This window comes from Carettochelys insculpta, chromosome 1, assembly GCF_033958435.1.
Source record: "Carettochelys insculpta isolate YL-2023 chromosome 1, ASM3395843v1, whole genome shotgun sequence".
Lineage (NCBI taxonomy): Eukaryota > Metazoa > Chordata > Testudines > Carettochelyidae > Carettochelys > Carettochelys insculpta.
The window spans coordinates 7,047,575-7,075,284 of record NC_134137.1 but is presented as its reverse complement, the minus strand read 5'-3'; the positions used below and the strand labels follow the sequence as shown (position 1 = coordinate 7,075,284).

Here is a 27,710-nt window from a genome sequence, read left to right as displayed (position 1 = left end):
TGGTAAATTGTTCGCTCGTGTCATCCTCGGCAGACTCCAGAAGCTCGCTGAGAGGGTGTATCCTGAATGCCAGTGCGGATTGCGCACCGAGAGATCTACCATTGACATGATCTTCTCCCTGAGGCAGCTGCAGGAGAAATGCAGGGAGCGGAGGAAGCCACTTTATGTTGCCTTCATCGACCTGACCAAGGCTTTCGACTCGGTCAGTAGGGATGGACTGTTTAAATTGCTCCACAAGATAGGCTGTCCACCATAGCTGCTCAAGATGATCCAGTCTTTCCACGAAGACACGAGAGGAACCATCCAACATGACGGCACATCATCAGATGCCTTCAGCATCAGGAGTGGTGTCAAACAAGGATGCGTCCTTGCTCCGACATTGTTCAGGATCTTCTTCGCTCTCCTCCTGAAGCATCCCTTTGTATCCTCAACAGAGGGCATCTTTTTGCACACGAGATCTGACAGGAAACTGTTTAATCTTGCAAGGCTGAAGGCTAAGTCTAAGGTGCGGGAAGTGCTCATTAGAGACATGCTGTTTGCAGATGACGCTGCTGTAGTGACACACACAGAAGGCCAGTTTCAAAAGCTGCTGGATTAGTTCTCCAAAGCATGAAAGGACTTCGGGCTTAGCATCAGCCTAGAGAAGACAAAAGTACTTGGATGTTTGGTCGTTGCTGAACCTCCATCAATCAGCATTGACAATTACATGCTAGAGGTCGCCCACGAGTTTACTTACCTGAGCTCCACCATCACTGACACCGTGTTACTGGAGTCTGAGCTAAACAGGGGGATTGGAAAAGCAGCCACAACTCTTTTCAGACTTAGCAAGAGAGTGTGAAACAACAACAAGCTGTACACTCACACCAAAATGCAAGTCTACAGAACCTGCATCCTCAGCACCCTACTCCACGGCAGTGAGTCTTGGACCTTGTACATCTACCAGGAAAAGAGGCTGAATGTCTCCTGCTTTCACTGCCTCAGGTGCATTCTTGGGATATCATGGAAGGACAGAGTGCCCAACACCACTGTTCTCGAGCAAGCTGTAATTCCAGCCATGTATACCCTCCTCAGGCAGCGGCGGCTCTACTGGCTTGGCCACGTCCACAGGATGAACAATGGAAGGATCCCAAAAGACATCCTGTATGGCAAGCTAGCCTCTGGCAAAAGACCTTCCGGACGCCCCCAGTTATGCTACAAAGACGTCTGTAAGAGGGATCTCAAGGAGGAAGACATCAACCCAGATAGTTAGGAAGAGCTGGCAGACAACTGCAGCAGCTGGAAGCAGGAACTACAAAAGGGTCTTCAGAAGGGTGAGATGAAGATCAGACAGCTGACAGAGGAGAAGCAAGCCAGTAGAAAGGACAGCAAAGACCTGCCAGACACCCACTACATATGCAGCAGATGTAGCAAGGACTGTCACTCTCATGTGGGCCTCCACAGTCACAGTCAACGCTGCAAATAATGATCTTAAATGGAGTTACGAACGGCACAATCCATAGTCTACGCAGACTGAAGGATGCCTTGGACTGAACTGATCTGTGCATGCTCAATCTCACCTCTTCAACTCCCCATCCACACGATCTCTCATCTCCTCTACTCCTCCCTCCATCTGCAACTTACTGAGTCCCTCCACACTGCTGTCCTGAGACCTCTATTTCTTTCCACTAGCCTAGTCACTTCCTCTTCTCCTCCCTCGTCTGTAAAACCATGTGTAAAGAAAGCAGAAAACTGCATCTCCTGCTTGCTGTACTCCTGAAAGCAAAATGTATTGTAATTTTCCGTTAGAACTGAGAGAGACCATAATGTAACTTTGTTTTTTTCTGGTGTCCCTAGTTTCCTTTCTCCCCTTCTTTGGCCAATGCACCATTTTATAGCTTATGGTATTCACAGAACTCTGCTCAATCCCTTCAGCAGCTTGCCTGTGCTCATACTTTTGAGAAGAAATATTTATTTTTATCCACCAGGATTCCCTAAAAAAAATGAAAATAGAAAAAAATCAGGTATATTTCACTTCACCAGGGCTACGGCTACACGTGCACCCAACTTCGAAATAGCTTATTTCGATGTTGCGACATCGAAATAAGCTATTTCGATGAATAACGTCTACACGTCCTCCAGGGCTGGCAACGTCGATGTTCAACTTCGACGTTGCTCAGCCCAACATCGAAATAGGCACAGCGAGGGAACGTCTACACGCCAAAGTAGCACACATCGAAATAAGGGAGCCAGGCACAGCTGCAGACAGGGTCACGGGGCGGACTCAACAGCAAGTCGCTCCCTTAAAGGGCCCCTCCCAGACACACTTTCATTAAACAGTGCAAGATACACAGAGCCAACAACTAGTTGCAGACCCTGTATATGCAGCACGGACCCCCAGCTGCAGCAGCAGCAGCCAGAAGCCCTGGGCTAAGGGCTGCTGCCCACGGTGACCACAGAGCCCCGCAAGGGCTGGAGAGAGAGTATCTCTCAACCCCCCAGCTGATGGCCGCCATGGAGGACCCCGCTATTTCGATGTTGCGGGACGCGGATCGTCTACACGTCCCTACTTCGATGTTGAACGTCGAAGTAGGGCGCTATTCCCATCCCCTCATGGGGTTAGCGACTTCGACGTCTCGCCGCCTAACGTCGATTTCAACTTCGAAATAGCGCCCAACACGTGTAAACGTGACGGGCGCTATTTCGAAGTTACTGCCGCTACTTCGAAGTAGCGTGCACGTGTAGACGCAGCTTATGTTGAAGTAGCCTATTTCGAAGTAAGAACATCGAAATAGGCTACTTTGATTATTATCATCTACATGTCCTCCAGGGCTGGCAACGTTGATGTTCAACGTCGAAGTAGCGACAGGGAACGTCGAAAGGAGCCTCCCTGGAATGAAATGCAGAGCATGCACACACATAAGCACCCTCTTTCGAAATAAGGGGCCAGGAAAGACCGCGGATTGGGTCAAAGAGCACACTAGCCCTTCCGGGGAGCTGTAAGCCGCTCCTTTAAAGGGCCTCTCCCAGACACACCCGGCCTGCACAGCACGAGGTCTGTAGAGCAGTAGCCACTCTTTCACAGACCAAGTCACAGCAGATATTGACACCCAGCAGCAGCTGCAGCAGCAGCAGCAGCAGCAGAACGAAGAGGAGGCCCTCCAGGTAGTCATCCGGGGGCAAGCACCCTGCTAGGTGCTGCCCAGGAGGCCACCCAGTGGCTTCTGCTAGAGAAGCCCACTCCAGAGGCAGACAGAGACGCCCCTGACCATCGGGCTCCCCTCTTCCTCCCTAACCGGCTGCTCCCCCACCTCTGGAGCTACCCCACCAGCTCTGAGTGGCGGAAGCAGCTCGTCATGTGGGACTGGGACAACGATATGTGGCTGCGGAACTTCCGCATGAGCTGGCAGACCTTTCTCGAGCTCTGCCAGTGGCTCACCCCAGCACTGATGCACCACGACACCCAGATGCGGCGCACTCTCACCGTCGAGAGGAGGGTCGCAATAGCCATCTGGAAGCTGGCCACTCCAGACAGCTATTTCTCCATGGGAAACCAGTTTGGAGTGGGAAAGGCCATGGTCAGGCGTCGTCATGGAGGTAAGGAGGCCCGGGCACGCACCCACTGGGGGAAGGGGGGGCCGGGTGTGGGCTTGGGGAGGGAGGGAGGGTGGGGCCGGGTGTGGGGCTGGAAAGGGTGGGGTACCGGGGAGGGATGGGCTGGGCAGGTGGGGTACCCGGGGAGGTGCCTGGGAGGGAGCCTGGGGGAAGGGCCCTGGGGCACCCTGCACAGCTTCATGGGCACCTGTGTTCCCTCCCAACAGGTGGTCCGTGCGCTTAACGCCATATTGCTCCAGAGGGTCGTCTGGCTCAGGGACCTGGACGCAGCTGTTGCCGGATTCGCCTCCGTGAGTTTCCCAAACTGCTTCTGGGCCCTGGAAGGGACCCACATCCCCATCCATGCCCTGGACCACAGTGGAGGAAGATACATCAACCGCAGGGGCTACCACTCCGTGGTCCTGCAGGCCATGGTGGACAGTCAGGGCCGCTTCCAGGACGTGTACGTGGGCTGGCCTGGATACACACATGATGCCCATGTTTTTAGGAACTTGGGCCTGTGCCGCTGGCTGGAGGCAGGGACCTACATCCCCCAGAGGGAGATCCCTCTGGGGGACACCACCGTGCCCCTCTGCCTCCTGGAGGACGTGGCCTACCCCCTCCAGCCCTGGCTCATGCGCCCGTACACCGGCTACCTCAACGCCAGCCAGGAGTGGTTCAATGCCTGCCTGAACCATGCCCGCCAGGTGGTGGAGAGAACATTTGGCCGTCTGAAGGGCCTCTGGCGGTGCCTCCTTGCCCGACTGGACGTTGGGCTCCAAAACATCCCCCAGGTTGTGGGAGCATGCTGCATGCTCCACAACATCATTGAGAGCAAGGGAGAGGCTTTTGTCCAGGGGTGGGCGGTTGATGCCGGCACGGGCTTCCCCCAGCCAGCTGCCACACCCAGCCGCCAGGTCCACCATGAGGGGGTACGGGTCTGCGAGGCCCTGTGGGCCCACTTCAATCAGGGAGACCCCTGAGCACCTCCATGGCCTTCCCCAGAAGCCCCCACACACACACAGCCCGCACTGCCCGCACACCACCCCCAACACCTGCACACCCCCCACAACAAGCATATGCCTCCAGCTTTTTGGAAAATAAAACCTTTTTTTTTTTTTTTTAAACCAGATAACTTGTTTGGTTCACCAAAGAAACTGCAACTAATATACAAAAAGGGAGACAACTATATACAAAAAGGGGGACAACTATATACATGGGCCAACAGCCAAGCCATCTGCTGGGCCCCCATCAGTCTGGGGTGGGGGTAGAGGGGCGCTAGCCCCAGTGGGTATGGCTCGCAAACCCTCCTCCATGTGTCTGCAGTCCTTGGTGTGGCCGGCTGAGGGCTAGGAGGACCAGCAGGTATGGCCGGGATGCCTCCACTGTCCAGTCTTCAGCCCCAGTGGGCTCTGTTGAGCTTGCCAGTGGTGAGGCAGGTGGGGTGGCAGGCGGGGCAGCAGGTAGTGAGGCGGGTGGAGCAGCAGGTGGGGCAGCAGGCAGTGAGGTGGGTGGAGTGGCGTGGAGGGCGGCCCGGGCGGCGGGAGCCAGGCGACGGCCTCCCGGATCAACCCGGCTATGTCCCTGAAAACCCCCATAAAGTCCTCCCATGCCGCCCACTGCCATGTGGACTCCTCCCGCTCAAAATGGAGTCTTTCCTCCACCACCTCCGTCTGCTGCCGGAGAGCTGCCAGGAGCTGGGGGTCCACAGGGGCCATCCCCAGAGTCTGGCGGTGGCAGGACTGTCCCGCTGGCCTTGGGGGTGTCTCCGGGCACTGGCAGTGGCTGACCTCCGATGGGCTGTCGGGGACAACAGAGGGTGCCTGCTGCCTGGGGCATCAGATGCTGCAGCTGGAGAGAGGGAGAGAGGAAGGGGAAGGCTGTTAGTCCAGTGCCCTGGCCTGTGGCCTGTTCTCCCCACCCCCTCTTGGGTGCTGGGTCTCCGTCCCTGTCGGTGGGTTTGATGTCCCTGTTGGCTGTCACCATGGCATTGTCTCCCTGCCCCTAGGGTCAAGACTGAGTTCTGTCCATGGGTACGCATGCTGACAGGCGCTGATGGCCGTGCCGCCATCCTGGGACTGTACTGTGGCTGGGCATTCGCGGATTGGGGTCTGCTGGTGGTGTGTGAGGCTCCCAGTCATGGCTGGTGCCCCCACCCTGTGGCCCATGGGTGTGTGTTCTGTGCAGTACGTACCTGACCGTCCATTGCCGCGATTGGGGGAAGCCTGGTGGGCGGATGCCCAGCTGGTGCTCCAGGAGGGGAGGTCAATGAGGAGCCCCCCCCCCTCACTGCTGGACCCTTCCTCCGCTGTCCTGAAGGGGGGCTCCCTTGGGTGGGCCCCAGGGTGTGGCTGGCCTCCGGGCTGGACTCCAGCTCCGAGGCCTGCTGGGGCTCGTCGGCCGTGGTGTCAAGGGTGGCTGGGAGGGAGGAGGTGAATCTAGGAATCTAGGAACATGCCCCAAGAATCATCTGGAAAGTTCTGGAAAGTTCAGGTTTGAATTTATTGAAGGCATTTTTTTTTGATGCATGAGTGATAAAGTTAGTCCTGCATAGATAAATTGGCATGTGACTTGGGGGCCTTGAAATGGTTTCAACAGGTGTGTATTCCACTCTGTGGAGAGATCCCATGTGACACATTATAGATGAAAAACTGTTTTTTGACATGAGAAAATAATGGCTTGTTCCTGACCCTAAATTGTCCAACCTTTCCCATGAATGCCTCACTGAGCTGGCTAGCAAATGGTCTGAGAGCATCTTGGGTTTAGTGCCAGTGTTTCCCATGGGCCTGTTGTATGTCCACGGACAGTGGGACCTGCACATGGGGTACAAACATATCTAGAACCTCACTTGTCATCAAGTTTCTTACTCTCATTACATAAAGCCAGACCTCTCTGCTTGTGCATCATCCTGTGCAGCCATTCTCAAAGTAGCACACTGTATGTATGGATATGGCAAGAACATTGGCACAGGCGCCCTGACGTGTTCAGCTCCATCTCTGAGATTTGTCACCAGTGAGACCCAGTCTCTCATTACCCTCCAGCCAAGGGAGCTCCCTAATTTCCCACTCAACCCTCCGTGTTGCCTGCTTTTCTGTCTATGCCTCCTGTCTGCCCCCACAACACCCAGCTCTGCCTGCCTGCCATGTGCATTGCTCTCACTGTCCCACAACACACCAGGGCATGGCTCGCCTGTCCATGTAGGTCCCCCATCCCTGCACCTTCAAATCCTGCCACATAGTGATACCCCTCACCCAGGCCACACACCAGCCTGCTAGTTCTCCAAAATCTCTCCTTAGACTGGGTTAAACTCGGTGTCAGCCTGCACTGGGAAAAGGTCAGCCTGAACTACCTTTCTGAGGATGCCCAGCCGGTGCAGAGAAGGAGAGAGAGCGTGTAGACTAAAAGGAACCATCTGTTCCCCACAACAGCCCAAACCTTGACTGCATTGCAGCCAGTCGGAAACCAGGACATACATTCCTAAGGCTCCTTTTGTGTGTTGGCAACTGCTGATGTTATCCTGAGACTTTAGGGAGATTGTTCACAGGACAAGGGACTGTCTGCATGGGAGATGGTGTAAGAGAAAATTCTTATGGTGTGGTCAGCATTACTTTACGGGGAAAGACACCTGCCTTCCCCAGGAAGCCTGTTTATTCGTCTTGGCTTGGTGCTTTAAGCAGAATTACCATTCCCTATTTCACCCAGTTTCAGGACTTGGATGTATTGTGATCTGGATATTACACCTTACATCCTCCTCTTCCACATCCCTGTTCTCTCTCTCTCTCTCTCTCTCTCTCACACACACACACACAGTGTGATCTGGATATTTCATGTTACATTCCCCCCCCACACACACCGTGTGCATCTGGAATTCCTTGTGTGATTTCCACAAGTTTCCTCTGCACCAGAAATGAGCTTTTGGGTGCTTTTTGTCCTGGCCAGATCCAGATAAGCTGTGACACAAAAAGAACAAGACTCCTCTCCATTCCCTGGAAACAAAGAAATGTCTCAGAGGGGTAGCTGCGTTACTCCGGAGCTCCACAAATAACAAGCAGTCCTGCAGCACCTGAGAAACTAACAAATGTAATAGGTCATGAGGTGTTGTGGGTAAAACCCACTTCAGCTGAGGAAGTAGGTTTTACCCATGAAAGTTCATGAACTAATAAATATGTTAGACTCTCAGGTGCTACGGGAATGTTTGTTACCTGGAAAACTTGTTATCCTGATCACTTTTATCTTTTAAATCTGAAAGTTTGAGATTTCAGTGAATGTCTTGTCACTTCTTCTTCAGTCCAAGTGAATTCAATTGTCTTTTGAGAAGACAGGATGACTTCAGTTGAAGTCACAAGAGACTCATGGTTAGCGTAAATAAGGACTTTTGTTTATGTCTTTGCATATCGAGGTTTCACCAGTGCTCTGGAACTTTTGATTATATACTGTACAAATCAAAGCTTCAGGTCATGCAAAGAAAGCACCCTTTTCTTACTGTGCTCAATGGATCTGAAGGAAACCCCCAGTTTACAAGGCACTGTGGGACTAGTTATGTAAGGTGGGGATTTCAAAATACAGATGCCCTGATTGGTCTCAGAGGCCAGTGGCACTCTGGAGTGACCCAGTGAAAGCAAAGTATGAGAGGAGGTTCTGGCCAGTGACCAGCCCATTCTTGTTGGTTGTATCTACATTACATCTCTCTTTCGAAAGAGGAAGGTAAATGAGGGAAAATAAAAATACAAAAGAAATGCTGATTTATAAATCTCACACCTCATTTGCATAATCTCTTCTGATCGAGTTTTTGGAAGAGATTTTTTTGAAAACAAAATCAGTGTAGACGGGGGCCTGCCAAAAAAAAATCCCATTTTCAAAAGACCCCTTTTTGCTGAAACAAAGTAGGGAGAAATGTTCTTTTAAAAACAGTTTTCTTTCCAAAGAACCCCATCTATACTGCTTTTTTGAAAAAAAAAAAAATCTCTTCTGAAAATATGATAGAAAAGATTATGCTAATGAGGAACAAGATTTGTAAATCAGCACTTCATTTGAATTTTTGATTTCCCTCCTTTGCATTCCTTTTTTGAAAGAGAGATGTGGTGTAGACGCAGCTGTTATGAAACGTTTCTAACACAGATCCCCAATGCACAGACTTTGGCTATTCTACCTAAGAGCACAGTGAAGTTGCTGAATGGGAAAACTTGACCAAACCAGAGGAAAATACAATATCACCACAAAAAAATTGAAGCTACCGAGTCAGATAGAAAGGCACAGTAAGAATTAAGGAACTCATCTTAAAATCAAATATTTGTTTAAACTATCCCAATACACTTGTTGCTCCAAATTAACCGAGCATATTGTTTCTTGTTTCTGACAATACTAACATTTAAAGTGGTCAAGCTGGTCAATTCCTGCTCAGATGGTTCTTAACATGAACCCTGAAATCCTTCCTGAGCCCTTAGCACTAATTTTAAACCAGAAACAGGGAACTCACTGAAATCCTGCTCATCAGAAAGAAGAAATCTGCTTACTGTGATCAGAAGGCAGAGTGAATCCGTGTATGAATCTCAAACGTCTGACACTAGCCCTGCTGCCGAGTGACCTTTATGATGCCGCTAAATGGTCCCTGAGGGCATTCAGGCTGGCAGAATTCCCAAAGAATTCCTTCAGCTCTGTGCACACTGGAAGAGCAGAAAACAGACTCAAGAAAACTTCAGCCTCAGAGCCTCTCCCCTGGGGGGGAAGAAATTGTTCTGCAATACCAGAGTCTGAAATTGTGAAGGCAGTATATTCACCCTGGCACAAAACCCATGGGTTAATCTATTAGCCTCTGAAATTCATGACCACCTTATGGGTGATGCAAAATGATTTTTTCCATCTTACTCCCTTTCCCACTCCTCATGGAGGTATGGCTAACCTCGTTCCCGGGCTCCAGGCCTCTGTTCATTCCATTGTCCCCACAGCCAGGACACCATTGCCTTTCTTAAGATGGGGGGTAGCTGGTGATCTGGGGGGAAACTGTGCCCCACCTACTCGTTCTGGGTCTGGCCCAGGGACCCTGTGTGACTGTTATTGGTGGGGAAGGCTTCCCCACACCATGGACACAGCAGCTCTTCTCCCTGGGCCTCTTCCCCAGAGGATTCCTCTTCCCATACCTCCAAGTAGTGGTGGCAGCAGTAGCAGCAGAAGATCCCCACTCCTGGATCGGCTCCCCTTGTGCGATCAATCCGTTTGGGCCTCCTGCTGAATCTCAGGGCTGCCTGGACAGGGGCCTTAGCCCTTTGCTGCCAGGTCCGCCTCCCCTCCTCTGCTATTTCCAAAAACTCCCCTCGCTTCTCTCCTCTTGCCTGCTGTACTCTTCTCTATCACCCTCCCTCTCCCACTGGGCAAAGGGGTTTCTAAAGGCAGTCCTCAGTGGGGCCAGCTGGCCCCAATCGACATGGGCAGCTTCCTCCCCAGCTGCTCACACTCTGCTTGTTTGCCAGCCCTGCTTTTCCCTCTTGCACTCACCCTCCGCTGGCCTCACCCTGTCACATCACCATTCCCAACATTTTCTTAGTTCTTTTTAGCTGCTGGGCACTCAGTAGTTATATTCACAGATTTCTCTTCCATGCCATCAGGATCTCCTTCTTGAGTTGTCACAGCTCATTTAGATCCCATCATTTTCTTTGTAGAGTTGGGATTAGTATAGCTGGACTGCTATCAGATGAAGTGTTTACGAGTCTACAGGCTCCCATGCTGGGTGATAACAGGGCCTGAAACGTCACCATTGTGTTCATATGGGCCACCCAGCCAGGTGGATGGAGAGGCATAGTCACGCCTGCAGATCCCAGACTTCGACCGAGAGGTGACAACCAACCATCCTTCTACCCTTCACAGCCTAAATTGTTCCCTCAGGCACCTGTGACACAAGTATGGGGCAGACAGTACAGCCTGAACAAAAGATTCAGGGGTAGGGTGACTATCCATCCTGTTTTTACTGGAACTGTCCCTTATTTAACCTGTCTCAGAGGTGCCCTGAATTTTTTAAAGAAAATAAACAAATTGTCCTTTATTTTGAAAACAAAAAAGCAGTCCAGGAGCACTTTAAAGACTAACAGAATAATTTATTAGGTGATGAGCTTTCGGGGAACAGAGCCACTTCTTCAGATCAACACCTAATAAATAATTTTGTTAATCTTTAAAGTGCTATTGGACAGCTTTTTTGCCTTCATAGTATATAGACTAACATGGCTCTCTCTCTGTTACTGTCCTGTATTTTGTGGGGCTCCTGTTCCCTGGCACCCTGTATCTTGAGGTGGCAGCCTCTCTTGACAGGGAGCTCCTCCAGTGGGTGTCTGCCCTATTCCCCCGAGCTTTGCACCTTGTGGCAAAAGCTCCTGCTGCAGGGGAACAACAAGAAGTCCTGTGGCACCTTATAAACTAAACGATATTTTGGAGCATAAGCTTTGGTGGGCAAAGACCTGCTTCATCAGATGCATGAGTGGAGGGGTTGGGGTTTCAGAGGGCTATTTAAAGAGTGGGGGAGCTTCTCTTCGGGGCAGCTGGCCCATTCTCTGGCAGCCCATGGTGGCAGCCCCCACTGCCGGTGAACTCCACAACTGGGTAACTGCCTCGTTCCCGGGTGTCCTACACTTAGGGGAGGCAGCTGCCAAGGCCAGGGAGCCCCTTCATGGTGGCTGCCTCATTCCCTGGCCTCTCACACCTCAGGGAGGCAGCACCTGCTTCATTCCTCCCCCCGCCACCTGGAGGCTTTGGAACACCCCACACCAGGGGATTCTGGAGCCCCCATCCTCCACTCCCCTTCACCCCTGATGTCTCCCCATTGGAGACTGCAGAGCTCCCATCTCTGCTGTCTCACCCTGGAGCAGCAGCCCCCACCACCAAGGAGCTCTGACCTCGGACAGCAGCCCTGTACCCATCCCCAGAGGCTGGTGTGCCATATTTGCCATAGAGCAATGTGGTCACCCTAATCGGGGGTAGCAGTTATCCGATTTCTTTCCCACTGTGTTCTCACCCCAACAGGGCGCAGATGTCTCAAACAGCACCATACTGAAATGGCCAAGTGATAAGAGATTAGTGAGGCTCTATAGCTGATTCTTTCTAAAATGTGAGAAGTGAGTGGAGAAGTTCCCTCTTATTAGTGCTGAGACAGTAAAACACATCCCATTTCCCCATCAATTTCTGAACGAACAAACCCAGCACTGAAAATTGCTGCTCCCTGATGCAAAGAGATGAACTATTAGAACAGTTTTAGCTTCTAGGTACATAACCTATTTAGACTCAAAAATATTATATTGGCAAGTAACTTTCATGCCATGGTCCTGGGACAAGCGAGGTTTTCATGCCCTTCCACTTCCACCAAATCTGAATCATATCATTAGGCCTCCACAGGGTGGCAATGAATTTCAGAGGGTAAGTGACTAGATATTATGACTGCAGTGATGGTATGCAGGAGTATGCTGCTACATTTAAATGAAAATGGAATTTGCTAATGTAACTGGTGGCAGCATTCTCACTCTGCCAATGGCGGTACATTACACACAGAAAAGAAAGCTGGTGTCCATTTCTAGGATGAGCAATCTGCAAGACTCAGTTTCCCCCGATGATCTAATCCCCTGGTACCAATAAATCATTTCTTCATTCCCAGGAGAGGTTCTCAGGGACTATTTTTTGCTCTTCCTGATGCACACAGAGCTGAGGGAATTGTCTCGAGGTCTTGGCCAAACAGCAAGCCCACAGGGACTGTATAGTGAATCATAAATATCTTTGTCCAAGACTCAGCGTGTCACACATCTCAGATACAGAGTGAATTCTCAGGACTCTGCTGTCACAGCAAGGGGCTTTCTTCTCTAGGCTGAGAGGGACTTTGGTGAGTTGCCTGTTTCTGCATTAAGTTAGGGATTGAAAATGGGTTCCCAGGTTCATGTCTGGAATCATCTGCACAGGTGTTCGCTCACATGGTAAATTATTAGAAGCAGTTAATTTAAATCCTTGTTTTAAATATTAGTTATTTGTCTCATCATCCTGTCTCAACAGCTTCCTTTTTCCTGTTTTGCTTTTGGGTGGTGGTGATGGACCTTTTGGCTACACAAAGCCGTAAACTCAAAATTTTGAGTGGATACCGAATTAGCCTATTTCGGCATGTGGTGCTGTCTAAATGGTTATCCTTGAAAAAATAAAGCCCTCTTTCGAGGTGTCCATGTACTCCTCATGCCATGAGGTGTACAGAGATGCTGGAATAAAATGTCCATTGTCTTGAAAACTGTTTCGAGACAATGGGCACGTTGCATAGACATGGACAGATATTTTGGGATACGCCATTTAGACATAGGCAGGTTGTGCAGTTTTTAATCTGGTTTGCTCCTGATTTCTACTCAGAACTTCACTTCCCTGTTAAATACCCACACTGCAGATGCCTTGACTGTGTTACGTCTTTTACCAGACTGTTTGTCACAAGAATGAGTCACACAGTGGGTGTGGTCTGCTCTCACATTCTGCCTTCACCGCAACACGCAAAAATACACTGGCTTTCCAAAGAGTAAAATGAGGACCTTTGTGATGAAAAATTTGGGATGAAGTTTGTATGTGGAAGGGGGCAGTACTCGGAGTTGTGGGGCACAGGGAGAAACATGTACAGGGCCAGGCAAGAACCACTTCTGAAATATATTTTTCCCTTGTGATTGTTGGCCCAAGGACAGTGTTGGAGAATTAGCCTAATGAAGTGCTGCATGTTCATCCCAGCACTTCATTAGTAATCTCTGATCAGCCTGATTTCTATGCCCCTTTGAAGTAGGGAGGAAGCGTAGACATAGGCACACTGTTACCTTATGCTTAATTGTCCGTCATTGTGTAAGCATTGTGTATATTCTCTTTTCCTAGATTTAGATACCTACATATACTTCAAGGCTATGTCTACACTACATGCAAATGGCCATTTCGAAGTTTGCTAATGAAGCACTGAAATACATATTCAGCACCTCATTAGCATGCAGGCAGCCATGGTGGTTCAAAATTGACGAAGTTTGCGCTCGTCCAGATGGCGCTCCTTTTCGAAAGGACCCCAGCTACTTCGAAGTCTCCTTATTCCTATAAGCAGATAGGAATTTCCAAGGCCATTTCAAAGTTTTTGGCTAGTGTAGACACAGCCCAAGAGAGATCTTGGAGTCATTGTGCATAGTTGTCTGAAAACATCCACTCAATGTGAAGCAAGAGTCAAAAGGGAAAAAAGAATAAAAGAAAGACTTAAAAAGGGATTGAGAATAAGAAAGATAATATCTTATTTTCTCTCTATAAATCCATGGTATGCCCACATCTTGTATACTGCATGCAGATTTGGTCACCTTATCTCCATGAAGATATTTTGATATTCTGCCTTATTCTCTATTTTTTTAAAATTATTCCTAATATTTGATTTTTTGACTGCTGCAGATATTAGGATTATGTTGATTATGTTTTCCAATATGCATTAAGTTGCAGTTATCAACATTAAAATTAATCTGTCATTTTGTTGCCCAGTTACCTCATTTTGTGAGGTTTTTTTTCTTTTTAAAGCTATACATAATCTGCTTTGGACTTAACTATCTTCAGCAGTTTAGCATCATATGTAAATTTTGCTACCTCAGTATTTAGTCCTTTCTCCACATCATTTATGAGTATGTTAAATTGGACTGGCCCTAGTGTGACCCCTGTGGATGCCAATAGTTACCCTTCTCCATTCTGAAAACCAGCCATTTATGCATATTCTTTGTTTCTATCTTTTTAACAAGTTATCAATCCATGAGTGGGCCTTCCATCTTATCCCACAAACAGCTTACTTCATTTAAGAGCCTTTGGTGAGGTACTTTGTCAAATACTTCTGGAAATTTAAGTACACTTCATCCCTGGATCTACCCCATCCGCTTTCCTGTTGACCCCCTCAGTGAATTCTAGCAGATTAATGAAGTGTGATTTCCCTCTACAGAAAACATGTTGGCTACATCTACACTAGAGAGTTTTGTCAACAAAACAGGGGTTTTGTCAACAAAACTCATGGAGCATCTACACACAAAATTCATTTTGTTAATCTAAGCAGTGTACAAAAAAGCCATGTAGATGCTTCAGAGACCCTTTGGCAACAGAGCAGATCAAAAGTTCGAGCCGCTTTTATGTGTAGATGTGATTTGTTGACAGAAGTTTTGCCAGAACAACTCTTCTGACAGTAACACCTGTTGACAGATGCTTCTCGTGTAGACATATCCATTACCTTTCTTCAAAAAAGTATGATCATCCCTGTGTCTGACAGTTCTGGTGTTTACTATAATTTCAACAAATTTGTGTGGTACTGATGTTAGACTTAAAAAACGGAATTTGAAGAAAAGCCGTACTTGCCAGGATCACTTCTGGAGTCCACTTTACAGGTTGGTGTCACATTAGCTGTCTTCCAGTCATGTGGTACAGATGATTATTTAAACAATAGGTTGCAAACCACAGTTAGTAGTTCCACAATTTCACATTGGAGTTGTCTCTGAACTCTGGGGTGAATGCCATCTGATCCTGGAGACTCATTACTGTTTAGTGTACTGGTTTGTTCCAAAACCTCCTTTAATGACACCTCTGTTGGGGACAATTCCTCAGATTTGTCCCCTAAAATGCACGGCTCAAGTTTGGGACTCTCTCCCTAACATTCTCAGCCATGAAGATCAATGCAAAGAATTCATTTAGTTCCTCCATAATGATCTTACAGTTTTGGAACAGCTCAATCATTCAGCAACAAAGGATCCTGTGTCACATTATACACTAACAGAAATGTTTTGAGCATGAGCTTTCGTGAGCACAGACTCACTTCATCAGATGCTGGTCATGGAATTCTGCAGGGTCAGGTATAAATAAGCCAGAGCAAAGCTGGGGGTAACAAGGTTAGCTCAATCAGGAAGGTTGAGGCTTACTACCAGCAGTTGATCTGGAGGTGTCAACACCAAGGGAAGGGAAGCTGCTTTTGTAATTAGCGAGCCATTCACAGTATTTGTTTAAGCCTGATCTGAGGGTGTCGAATTTGCAGATGAATTGTAGGTCAGCAATTTCTCTTTGGAGTCTGGTCCTGATTTTTTTTTGTTGTAGGATAGCTACTTTTAAGTCTGCTACTGTGTGGACTGGGAAATTGAAGTGCTCTCCTAGGGGCTTTTGTATATTGCCATTTCTGATGTCTGATTTGTGTGCATTTATTGTTTTACGTAGAGACTGTCCAATGTGTCCAATGTATATAGCAGCGGGGCATTGCTGGCCTATGATGGCAGAAATTATGTTGCTAGATGTGCATCTGAATGAACCCACGATGGTATTGCTGATCTGGTTAGGTCCTGTAATGGTGTTGCTGGTGTAGATATGTGGGCAGAGCTGGCAACGAGGTTTGTTGCATGGATGGGTCCCTGAGTTAGAGTGACTGTGGTGCGGTGTATTGTTGCTGGTTAGGATTTGCTTCAGGTTGGCAGGTTGTCTGTGTACAAGGACTGGTCTGCCTCCCAAGGCCTGTGAAAGTGGGGGATCATTGTCCAGGATGGGTTGCAAATCCCTGATGATGTGCTGTAGAGGTTTTAGCTGAGGACTGTAGGTGATGGCTAGTGGTGTTCTGTTGGTTTCTCTCTTGGGCTTGTCCTGTAGTAAGAGGCTTCGTGGCACACGTCTGGCTCTGCTGATCTGTTTTTTTCACTTCCTCAGGTGGGTATTGCAGCTTCAAGTATGCTAGGTAGAGATCCTGTAGGTGTTTGTCGGAGGGGTTGGAGCAAATGTGTTTATATCTTAGTGCTTGGCTGCAGACAATGGACTGTGTGGTGTGTCTCAGATGGAAGCTGGAGGCATGAAGGGAGGCGTAGTGGTCAGTGGGTTTACGGTACAGGGTGGTATTGATTTGGCTATCAGGTATTAGCACCGTGGTGTCCAGGAAGTGGATCTCCAGTGTAGACTGCTCCAGGCTGAGGTTGATGTTGGGTGAAAGTTGTTGAACTCCAGGTGGAATTCCTCCAGAGTCTCCTTCCCATTGATCGAGATGATAAAGATGTCATCAATGTAGCATAAGTAGAGACGGGGTGTTAGTGGACAAGAGCTAAGGAAGCGCTGTTCCAGGTGAGCCATGAAAATATTGGCATATTGAGGGGCCATGCAGGTACCCATAGCTGTGCTGCTGATTTGAAGGTATATATCGTGAAATAGTTCTGTGTGAGGATAAAGTTACAGAGCTCAGCCATCACATGTGCTGTAGCATCATCATCAGGGATACTGTTCCAGACAACTATCCAATACCAGATTTTACAGGCTACTTTCCTCGTATCCCACTGAGGAATACACTAAGAAACTACACCATCTGCTCAGGACACGCCCTACACAAACACAAGAACAGATTTATACCAACACACCTCTAGAGCCCCATCTGGGGCTATTCTACCTACTGCCCAAGATCCACAAACCTGGAAATCCTGGGCGCCCCATCATCTCGGGCATTGGCACTCTCACTGAAGGACTGTCTGGTTATGTGGAGTCTCACCTCAGACCCTACGCCACCAACACTCCCAGCTATCTCTGAGACACCACTGACTTCCTGAGAAAACTGCAACACATTGATGACCTATCAGAAATCACTATCCTAGCCACCATGGATGTCGAGGCTCTCTGTACCAACATCCCACACAAAGATGAAATAAATGCTGTCCAGAACAGTATCCCTGATGATGCTACAGCACATCTGATGGCTGAGCTCTGTAACTTTATCCTCACACACAACTATTTCAGATTTGGAGATGATATATACCTTCAAATCAGCAGCACAGCTTTGGGTACCCACATGGCCCCTCAATATGCCAATATTCTCATGGCTCACCTGGAACAGCGCTTCCTTAGCTCTCGTCCACTAACACCCCATCTCTACTTATGCTACATTGATGACATCTTCATCATCTGGACCCATGGGAAGGAGACTCTTGAATCGGAATTCCACCGGGAGTTCAACAACTTTCACCCAACATCAACCTCAGCCTGGAGCAGTCTACACAGGAGATCCACTTCCTGGACACCACGGTGCTAATAGCTGATAGCCACATCAATACCACCCTGTACCATAAACCCACTGACCGTGACAACTACCTTCATGCCTCCAGCTTCCATCCCAGAAACACCACACGATCCATTGTCTGCAGCCAAGCACTAAGATATAACCACATTTGCTCCAACCCCTCCGACAGAGACAAACATCTACAGGATCTCTACCGAGCATTCTTGAAGCTGCAATACCCACCTGAGGAAGTGAAAAAAACAGATCAGCAGAGCCAGACGTGTGCCACGAAGCCTCTTACTACAGGACAAGCCCAAGAGAGAAACCAACAGAACACCACTAGCCATCACCTACAGTCCTCAGCTAAAACCTCTACAGCACATCATCAGGGATTTGCAACCCATCCTGGACAATGATCCCCCACTTTCACAGGCCTTGGGAGGCAGACCAGTCCTTGTACACAGACAACCTGCCAACCTGAAGCAAATCCTAACCAGCAACAATACACCGCACCACAGTCACTCTAACTCAGGGACCCATCCATGCAACAAACCTCGTTGCCAGCTCTGCCCACATATCTACACCAGCAACACCATTACAGGACCTAACCAGATCAGCAATACCATCGTGGGTTCATTCAGATGCACATCTAGCAACATAATTTCTGCCATCATAGGCCAGCAATGCCCCGCTGCTATATACATTGGACACATTGGACAGTCTCTACGTAAAACAATAAATGCACACAAATCAGACATCAGAAATGGCAATATACAAAAGCCCCTAGGAGAGCACTTCAATTTCCCAGTCCACACAGTAGCAGACTTAAAAGTAGCTATCCTACAACAACAAAAAATCAGGACTAGACTCCAAAGAGAAATTGCTGACCTACAATTCATCTGCAAATTCGACACCCTCAGATCAGGCTTAAACAAAGACTGTGAATGGCTCGCTAATTATAAAAGCACCTTTCCTTCCCTTGGTGTTGACACCTCCAGATCAACTGCTGGTAGTAAGCCTCAACCTTCCTGATTGAGCTAATCTTGTTACCCCCAGCTTTGCTCTGGCTTATTTATACCTGGCCCTGCAGAATTCCATGACCAGCATCTGATGAAGTGAGTCTGTGCTCACGAAAGCTCATGCTCAAAACTTTTCTGTTAGTCTACAAGGTACCACAGGACCCTTCGTTGCTGTTAAAGATCCGGACTAACATGGCTACACCTCCAATACTCAATCATTCAGTTTTCCCACTGGTTATTTATCAGATGTCCTGTTTCTGACGTAAATAGTAAATACAAACTTGCTATTACTCTAGGAATTTTTGGCTAGCTTTTCTTCAAATTCCTTTTTGGTCTTCCTAATTATATTAGGAGGGTAACCACCTGTGTTGATGACACATGCCTCTCCTTTCACTTGTCAGTTAATCCTGTAATTTATGTCCCAGACAAAGTTGGGCATTGCAAGAAAGTATCTCACCAGGAATAAAAAAAAAAAAGAGTAAAGTAACAGAGGTGCAGGCCTGAAATGCTGAATACTTAGACATTGTGCTTTTCATGCCTATTCTCTGGAGCACAAAATCACAGACCAACCTGACGATATCTGTTTCTATGGGGAAAACTTGGTTCCTTTCCAGTATAAGAATTGAATTCTGGACAAGACCGATGGTTCATCCAGTCCAGTGGCTTCTTTCTGACCATGACAACCCCAGGTGCTGCAATTAAATGTTTGAGAAACCCAGCAGGAGAGAGATGGGGATGCAACTTGACCATCTTGCAGATATTACCCTAATTCTCAGTAGCGAGATATTGGCTTGTGCTCAGAAACACGTCGGTATATAGGGATTCCAAATTATTTATCTGGCTGTAATTATTATAGCTCCATAGTCTCACATATAAATAAACAGGATAATGATTTCCTCAATCTAATTAGGCACTGAGTGAAGAAAGCATTTTTAAGATGATGAGTATTTCCCACATTTCAGTTAAATTAAATATTCATGTTTTGAGACAGTGGAACACATTCCTGATCCAATCTCTACTGCTCCGTATCTACAGATTTGTTTTATGCCCCCATATAATTCACCAGCTTATACTCCTGGCCCCAGTCCATGGGAGACCAGAGCCATTGTTCTCACTCACCGCTGTGCCATGAAGCACTCTAGTTCTGTAATATTCTGGGTGAGAAAGCTGCCGAGTGGTGCAGAAAGTAGGGTGAAACACTGGATGACTAACATCATGACATGATACGTTCCATATTATTTCTCATCCCACTTCCCTCAGATCCCAGTGTTAACCTTAGTTTCTGTATCTGAACAATCAGAAGGGCTCCATGGTGCCCAGGTCTCTGCTCAGCATTTATACCATTAAATTAGAACCATGTTAACGTTTCTGAGAATTTGAAAGTTTTCTTTTCCCCTCCAGTGGGCAGACATTGCATTTCTGACATCAATTTTGTCTGCTATCAGGAAGCCCATACATGTGGTTTGGGTTCCTCCCTGGATAGAGTTTTCTGGACCTGGCTAGGACCAAAATAATCTTGTGTCATTTGCATGTACTTCCGCTTCATTGCTCACCACCTTTCTATATTTTAATAACTACTGAATACTTACTGTATTAATAATTACCATAGTATTGCTTATAAAATGTGCAACCCCCCCCCACTAAGGATACGTGTACACGTGAATGCTACACTGAAATAGCTTATTTCGATGTAGCAACATGGAAATAAGCTATTTCGATGAATAACATCTACATATCCTCCAGGGCTGGTGCCGTCGACGTTCAACTTCGACGTTGGGCAGCACCACATCAAAGTCAGCGCTGCAGGGGAACGTCTACACGCCAAAGTCGCACACTTCGAAATAAGGGTGCCAGGAACAGCTGCAGACAGGCTCACAGGGCGGACTAGCACTTCCGGGGCAACAGCTAGCCGCTCCCTTAAAGGGCCCCTCCCAGACACACGCAGCCTGCACAACACACAGTCTGCAGAGCCATAGGCATGCACGCCTCGGGCGACGCAGTCATGGACCCCGAGCAGCAGCAGCAGCAGCAGCAGCCAGAGGTCCACCCAGCCGCCCCTGTAGGAGCAGTGCTCGCCCTGCTCGATGCCATACAGGAGGCAGCTGATCACATCCTTGCCACAGAGAAGGAGCTGCCCGCAGGGGAGGAGGAAGCAACCCCAAACCCTACAGCCCCCTGCCCCCCCCCGCCGCCGCACACGCCGCCGGCTGTGGAGCTACCCCACGAGCACTGACTGGTGGGAACGTCTGGTGCTCGGAGAGTGGGACGACGACCACTGGCTCCAGAACTTTTGGATGAGCCGGCAGACATTTCTGGAGCTATGCCAGTGGCTTACCCCCGCACTCAGGCACCAGGACACTGACATGCGGCGTTCCCTCAGTGTGGAGAAACGGGTCAGCATCACTGTCTGGAAGATGGCCACTCCAGACAGCTACCAATCTGTGATCCAGCAGTTTGGCGTCAGCAAGGCCACCGTCCGGGCTATCCTCATGGAGGTAAGAAGACCCACGGGGGGAGGGGGAGGAAGCCCTAGCAGGGAAGGGGAGCCCTGGCAGGGGAGGCCCACACACACCCTGCACACCCCTCATTGGTGCTTTCCCATGTGCTTCCCCTGCAGGTTGTCCGCGCCATCAATGCCCTGCTCCTCCACAGGCTCGTGCGGCTTGGGGACCCAGATGCCGCCATCGCGGGCTTTGCCACCCTGGGCTTCCCCAATTGCTTCGGGGCTCTAGATGGGACCCACATCCCCATCCGTATCCCGGAGCACAGTGGAGGACGCAACTTGAACAGGAAGGGCTACCACTCAGTGGTCCTCCAGGCCTTGGTGGACAGCCGGGGCCGCTTCCTGGACATATATGTGGGCTGGCCTGGCAGCACCCACAACACCCGGGTATTCCGGAATTTGGGCCTGTGCCTCTCCCTGGAGGCGGGGACCTATATCCCCCAGCGGGAGATCCCTGGGGGGGACATCACCATGCCCCTCTGTGTCATCGCAGACACGGCATACCCCCTCCGGCCCTGGCTCATGCACCCTTACACGGGCCACCTGTCAGCCAGCCAGGAGCATTTCAACATGCGCCGGAACCAAGCGCGCCAGGTGGTGGAGCGCACATTTGGCTGCCTCAAAGGGCACTGGAGGTGTCTCCTCACCCGCCTTGATGCGGGCCCCACCAACATCCCCCAGATTGTGGGCGTGTGCAGCGCCCTCCACAACCTCTTTGAGAGCAAGGGGGAGGCATTCTTTTAGGGCTGGGCTGTGGAGGCTGGAAGGGCCGATTTGCAGCCACCTGCTGCCCCCAGTCACCAGGTGAACCCCAAAGGGACCTGGGTCCGGGAGGCCCTGTGGGCCCAGTTAGATGAGGCCGCAGGGTGAACACTGGCAGGCCCCCCACGGAACTCCCCCCATCCTCCACAACACTCCCTGACCCTACGTCCACACCACAGAGCACCCAACAGCACCCCCCCTGACTTTTCTTGTAAATAAAAACAGACATGTTGTTTGTCAAACCAGAATATATGTTGAACTCTTATTATTATTATCATAACTAACTATTTACAGGTAAAATAAATATTATATATATATGTATTATAAATGAGATAAGATGACAGAAAAAAAAGGGGAAGACAAGGAAGGGGAGAACTATTTACTTGGGTGGGCCCGTATCGTCATAACAACATAACAGGGGTCTAATACAAACTATTTACTAAAGATGATAAGTGAGGGTGATATATACAAAGGAGGGGGCCACGTCCTGGGCCCCACACTCCCTAATGTCCAGTGCTGGTGGTGGGTGGCCGCGACCCGCGCCTCGGCCTCAGCCCTGGCCAGGGCTGGCTGGGGGCCGGGCGGACCGGGAGATAAGGCCGGCGGGTGTCAGCTGGCCCCAGGTCCCCCTTGGCGGAGGGGCCCTCGGTGGAGGTTGGCGGTGCGATGGCGGGTGGAGCAGCGGGTGGAGCGGCAGGTGGAGCAGGCAGGGCGGGCAGAGCGGCGGCCAGCACGGCATGGGGGGCCAGGTAGTCCATGACACGTTCAAACGTGCACATAAAGGCCCCCATGCCTCCTGGCACCAGGTCAGCACCCGCTCCTGTAAGTCGAGGTGCCGCTTCTCCACCTGCAGGCATTGTTCGGAGACCCCTAGATGCCGACGGAGGATTGCCAGCAGCTGGGGGTCTGTCGTCGTCCGTGGGTGGTGCTGGCTCCGCCGTCGTCCCTGCCCTGGGGCCGGTCGGTGCTCCACCGAGGGGCTGGCCTGGACTGATGGCCCCGGTGGGCTCTCTGGGACCACTGATACCTCGCCGGCGCTCTCTGGTCCTTCCAATGGTGCAGCTGCAGAACACAGCGGGGGAAGAAGAGTGGAGACAGCCTTTAGTGTGGGCCCCGAGCCGTGGCACTTGTCCCCCCACCCCTCTGCTGCTGGTTCACCATTCCCATCCCCGGGAGATGCTGCTGCTGCTGAAGGGTGTCCCACCCCCTCCCCCCGGGGGACCGTAGGTTCCGCTCCCCCATCCCCAGGGATGGGGCATGGCACTGTCATGCTGGGGGCACAGGGGCTGATGCACTCCTGTGAGGGACATGCCACTGCTGTCCTTGGGGCCATAGTCATCTGGGCATGTAGAAGGCCTTGGTCATGTCTGTCACCCCCGCCCCTCAACCCCAGGGGTGTGCACCAGGGGGGTACATACCTGATGGTCCGCTCCCACGGTCGGGGGACAACCGGTGGGCAGACGCCCTGCTGGAGCTCCGAGATGGCAGCGCGATCTGGAGACCCCCATCGCTGGAGGAGGACTCCGCCTCCTCTTCCTCCTCCAGTGCCCCAGAGGTGGGCTCCTGGGGGGGCCCCTGGGGTGCGGGGCTTACCTCTGGGGCGGACTCCACCTCCGGGGCCTGCTGGGGCTCGTCGGCCAAGGTATTAAGAGTGGCCAGAGGGGAGGAGGTGTGCCAGGGGCCCAGGTTTTCCCTGAGCTCCCTGTAAAAGGGGCAAGTGACGGGGGCGGCCCCAGATCGGCCGGCCGCATCCCGGGCCCAGGCGTAACCCTGCCGCAGCTCCTTCACTTTACCGCGGACATGATCCGGAGTGCAGGCAGGGTGACCCCGGGTGGCCAGGCCCTCGGCCAGCTGAGCGAACACATCCGCGTTCCACCTCTTGCTCCCCATTACCTGGAGCACCTCCTCCTCACTCCAGAGCCCCAGCAGGTCCCAAAGCTCAGCCTCCGTCCAGGAGGGGCCCCGCTGCCGCTTCCCCGCCTGGCTGCTGGGCTGGGAGCCCTGGCTCCCCTTTGGGGGGGTGCCCTGGGGGTGCTTGTGGGGCTGGGGGGCGGCCATTGCAGCGGTGGGAGGTGTGTGTGGCTGCAGAGGGGCGTTCAGGCTGGCCGCGTGGCTGGGCTGCCGCCTGCACGCTGTCTCAGCTTCCTGAACAGGAAGGCAGGGGGCAGGGATCTTTAAGGGGCCCCTGCAAGCGGTGACCATTGAGCTCAGGGGCTGGAGAGAGCGTCTCTCAACCCCTCAGCTGATGGCTGCCATGGCAGACCCTGCTATTTCGATGTTGCAGGACGCGCAACGGCTACACGTTCCCTACTTCGACGTTCAACGTCGAAGTAGGGCGCTATTCCCATCTCCTGATGGGGATAGCGACTTCGACGTCTTGCCGCCTTACGTCGATGTAAACTTTGAAATAGTGCCCACCACATGTAGCTGTGGCGGGCGCTATTTCGAAGTTGGCGCTGCTACTTCGAAGTAGCTGGAACGTGTAGACGCAGCTTAAGTGTGTAATCTGCCATTACTATGCTTCTCTTTTCTCAGGAACTTTAAGCACTTCTGAGCCCAATCAACACATCGGCCACCTCATGGCAGCTTTCAACCTCACCAGCGCAGGCCCTTCAACATTCATCCTGAACGGTATCCCTGGCCTGGAAGCTGCCCATGTGTGGATTTCCATCCCTTTTGCTGCCTTCTACATCATTGCCTTGTTGGGAAATTTCACCGTTCTTTTGGTTGTGGCAAAAGAGCCGAACCTGCACAAGCCAATGTATCTGCTGCTTTGCATGCTGGCCCTCACAGACATTGGCATATCTTCCTCCGTCATTCCAAAGGCGCTGTGTATATTTTGGTTCAATTTGAAAGGCATCACTCTGGGTGGCTGCCTCACTCAAACATTCTTCCTTCACGTGGTTGCTATTATTTACTCAGCTGTTCCCTTGACCATGGCCCTTGATCGCTACATTGCCATATGCAACCCGCTGAGATACATCAGCATTTTCACAAACACACGAATATCTAAACTAGGGTTCATAGGGTTGATAAGAGGCGTTGTCTTTGTTCTGCGTGCTCCCCTGCTTCTGAGCAGGCTGCCATTCTGTGACAACCACCTTATCTCCCACACATTCTGCGAACACATGGCTGTAGCAAAGCTATCCTGTGGAGACACCACAGTCTACAGGGCATACAGCTTGGTGATAGCTTTTGTAGTAATTGGGTTAGACCTGATGCTTATTGTCCTGTCCTATGGTTTGATTATCAGGGCCATCCTCAGAATCTCCTCCAAGGACTCTCACCAAAAAGCCCTCAGCACCTGCACCGCCCATATCTGGGTGATGTTGATGTCTTATTCTTCTAGCCTATTTTCCAACCTTACACACAGGTATGGTCAAGGCATCGCTCCCCATGTTCACATCATGTTGGCCAACCTCTATGTTCTCCTTCCCCCCATGTTCAACCCAATCATTTATGGGGTCAAAACCAAAGAACTTTGTAAGAAAATCCACCAAAATATCTGCAGAATGTGACTACTGGCATTGAACACATTGTATAAAATACCGTTATTATTGTTTATAGGACACCATCAATTCTGGGACACTTTAGGGATGCATTTAATACTGAAATTCTCCATTTTGTGTCTGAAATATCCACCACCCTTCAATCAGGACATGCCTACTGATATCGGGGTTTTGAACATGAACTCGATTTCTCCTCTCAGAGCTTCGTTGCTAATGTGGACGAATCCCTGCTGAAGCTGCTGCAAATTCAAATCTGCAATAAGATACATAATAAAAGCTGATATTTATTATTTGATGGGTAGACCTGTGTGTTCATAAAGCATATGTGAGCCAATAAACAGATTGAGCTACTTTGGGGCTAGTTTCCAGTGGGATGATTAGGCCATTAATATAGTAGATAGAGGGCAACCACCCTGGGGCAGTGAAGTGGTCCATAAGAGTCAGAGCTGGACACAAGGCAAAGCAGCAGTGCTAAGGCAGAGCAGCATCTGGAGCAGACTGGTACCAGGAGCTAGAGAGCGCAGACCACTTGAACCTACGGGGAGCCTGGGCAAAGCCACAGCGGAGAGCTGCACGGAAAGAGCCAGGACAGTGGACGGTGTCCATGTCACAAATTACTTGGGAACTGAGCAAAATGAGCAGCTGGAGAGAGATGAAGCACAGAGCATCTAGTTCAGGGATGAGCTAACTAAGGGGTGGGTCCACTCGGTGGAATGAAGAGACCTCAGGAGATCATCAAGGGCAGCCCCCTGTCCTAAGCAGGACCAGTCCCAACCAAATCATCCCATCCGGGTCATTTTCAAGAGGGGACTTAAAAACTTCTAGGGATGACAATTCCACCACACTTCCCGTCACCTATTCCAGTGCTTCCCCACCCTCCTGGTGAAATAGTTTTTCCTTATATCCAACCTAGACCTCTCCCATTACAACATGAGACCACTGATCCTTGTTCTGTCACCTGTCACTGCTGAAAACAGCCTGCCTCCATCCTCTTTGTAATCCCCCTTCATGTAGTTGAAGGCTCTTGTCAACTCCCCCTCACTCTTCTCTTCTGTAGATTAAATAAGCCTAAATCCCTCAACTTTTCCTTGTCATTCCTGTGATCCAGCCCCCTAATCATTTTTGTTACCCTCTGGTGAGCTCTCTCTAGTGCGTTCACATTCTTTGGTGTAATGGGGGACCCAAAGCTGGACACAGTATTCCAGATGTGACCTCACCTGTGCCAAATAAAGGGGAATAGTCACTTCCCTAGATCTACTGGCAGTGCTCCTAATTCAGCCCAATATGCCATTAACCCTCTTGGGTACAAGGGCATACTATTGGCTCATGTCCAGCTTCTCATCCACTGTAATACTGAATTTTTTCTCTGCAGAACTACTGCTTAGATGATTGGTCCCCAGCCGGTAGCACTGTTTGGGATTGTTATGTCTTAAGTTAAGGTTCTGCACTTCCTGTTAAACCTCATCAGACTTATCTTGGCCCAATCCTTCAATTTGTCAAGGTGACTCTTGATCCTATCTCTACCGTCCTGTGTATCTTCCTCTCCTCGTAGCTCAGTGTCATCCGTGAAGTTGCTGAGGGTGCAATCCAACCCCTCAAGCCACATTTGGACTAATTAAAGACTTCTGTGGAATATTTTTATGCTAAACCATAAGAAACTTTTTAGGGATATTATTTCCAATTATTTGGCCTTTCTTCTTCATACAGGGGAGGGACTGAAGCCACAAGGGGAAGTCGTGAACGAATGGTAGGGAGCCAAGGCTGATCAAGAATATGGAGGCTGACACCTCAATGAGAGTGTGTTTAGAACTGGAAGAGTTGGTAAGAAGAGGAGAGGAATCAAGGTGATGCTGTGGTGGATGCTTCCAGCCAGGTTAGTGTGTATGCAATGGCCACAGACCTGGACAGCATCCAGAATGTTTTCACCCTGGGACTGTGTATCCTGGACTGTAGTAAGTATAGGCCCAGTATGAGGCCTTAGGCCTGAACCAAAGTAATTGTCAAGACTTTGCTAACAGAAAGCAAAGTGCAGCTGTGAGCTAAAGGGATGCATTGCTCACAGAAGTTGGCAAGAAGAGGGTTGCTGGTGCATAAACATATCTACCTAGCATATTGAAGTAGGTACATGGTACCAGAACACCCTACCCCAGAACATTGCACAGATAAGAAAGAATAGGCCAATCCATCCCAATGACAGGGGCAAAAGCGTAATATGATGGATAGAGTGGTTTTGTTAAAACCACATGTACAAAGGGGGAGGTGGCACCTAACTACGTAGAAGGGTTGTACCTCAATACGTTAGGAGTGATGTGTAAATTGTTTGTACCTGTGTATAAGAATGT

General features: G+C 49.9%; 1 protein-coding gene across 1 annotated transcript; it reads left to right on the top strand.

Moving 5' to 3' along the window:
• The first annotated feature begins 24,438 nt into the window (after positions 1-24,438).
• On the top strand, positions 24,439-25,377 carry LOC142007640 (olfactory receptor 52P1-like). The gene has a single exon (XM_074984327.1). It carries the CDS (start codon positions 24,439-24,441, stop codon positions 25,375-25,377), a length of 939 nt encoding a protein of 312 aa, XP_074840428.1.
• The last annotated feature ends 2,333 nt before the right edge of the window (positions 25,378-27,710 follow it).

Excerpts from the sequence above, each read along its gene's own strand:
- LOC142007640 (XM_074984327.1), top strand. The coding sequence starts at position 24,439 with ATGGCAGCTTTCAACCTCACCAGCGCAGGCCCTTCAACATTCATCCTG.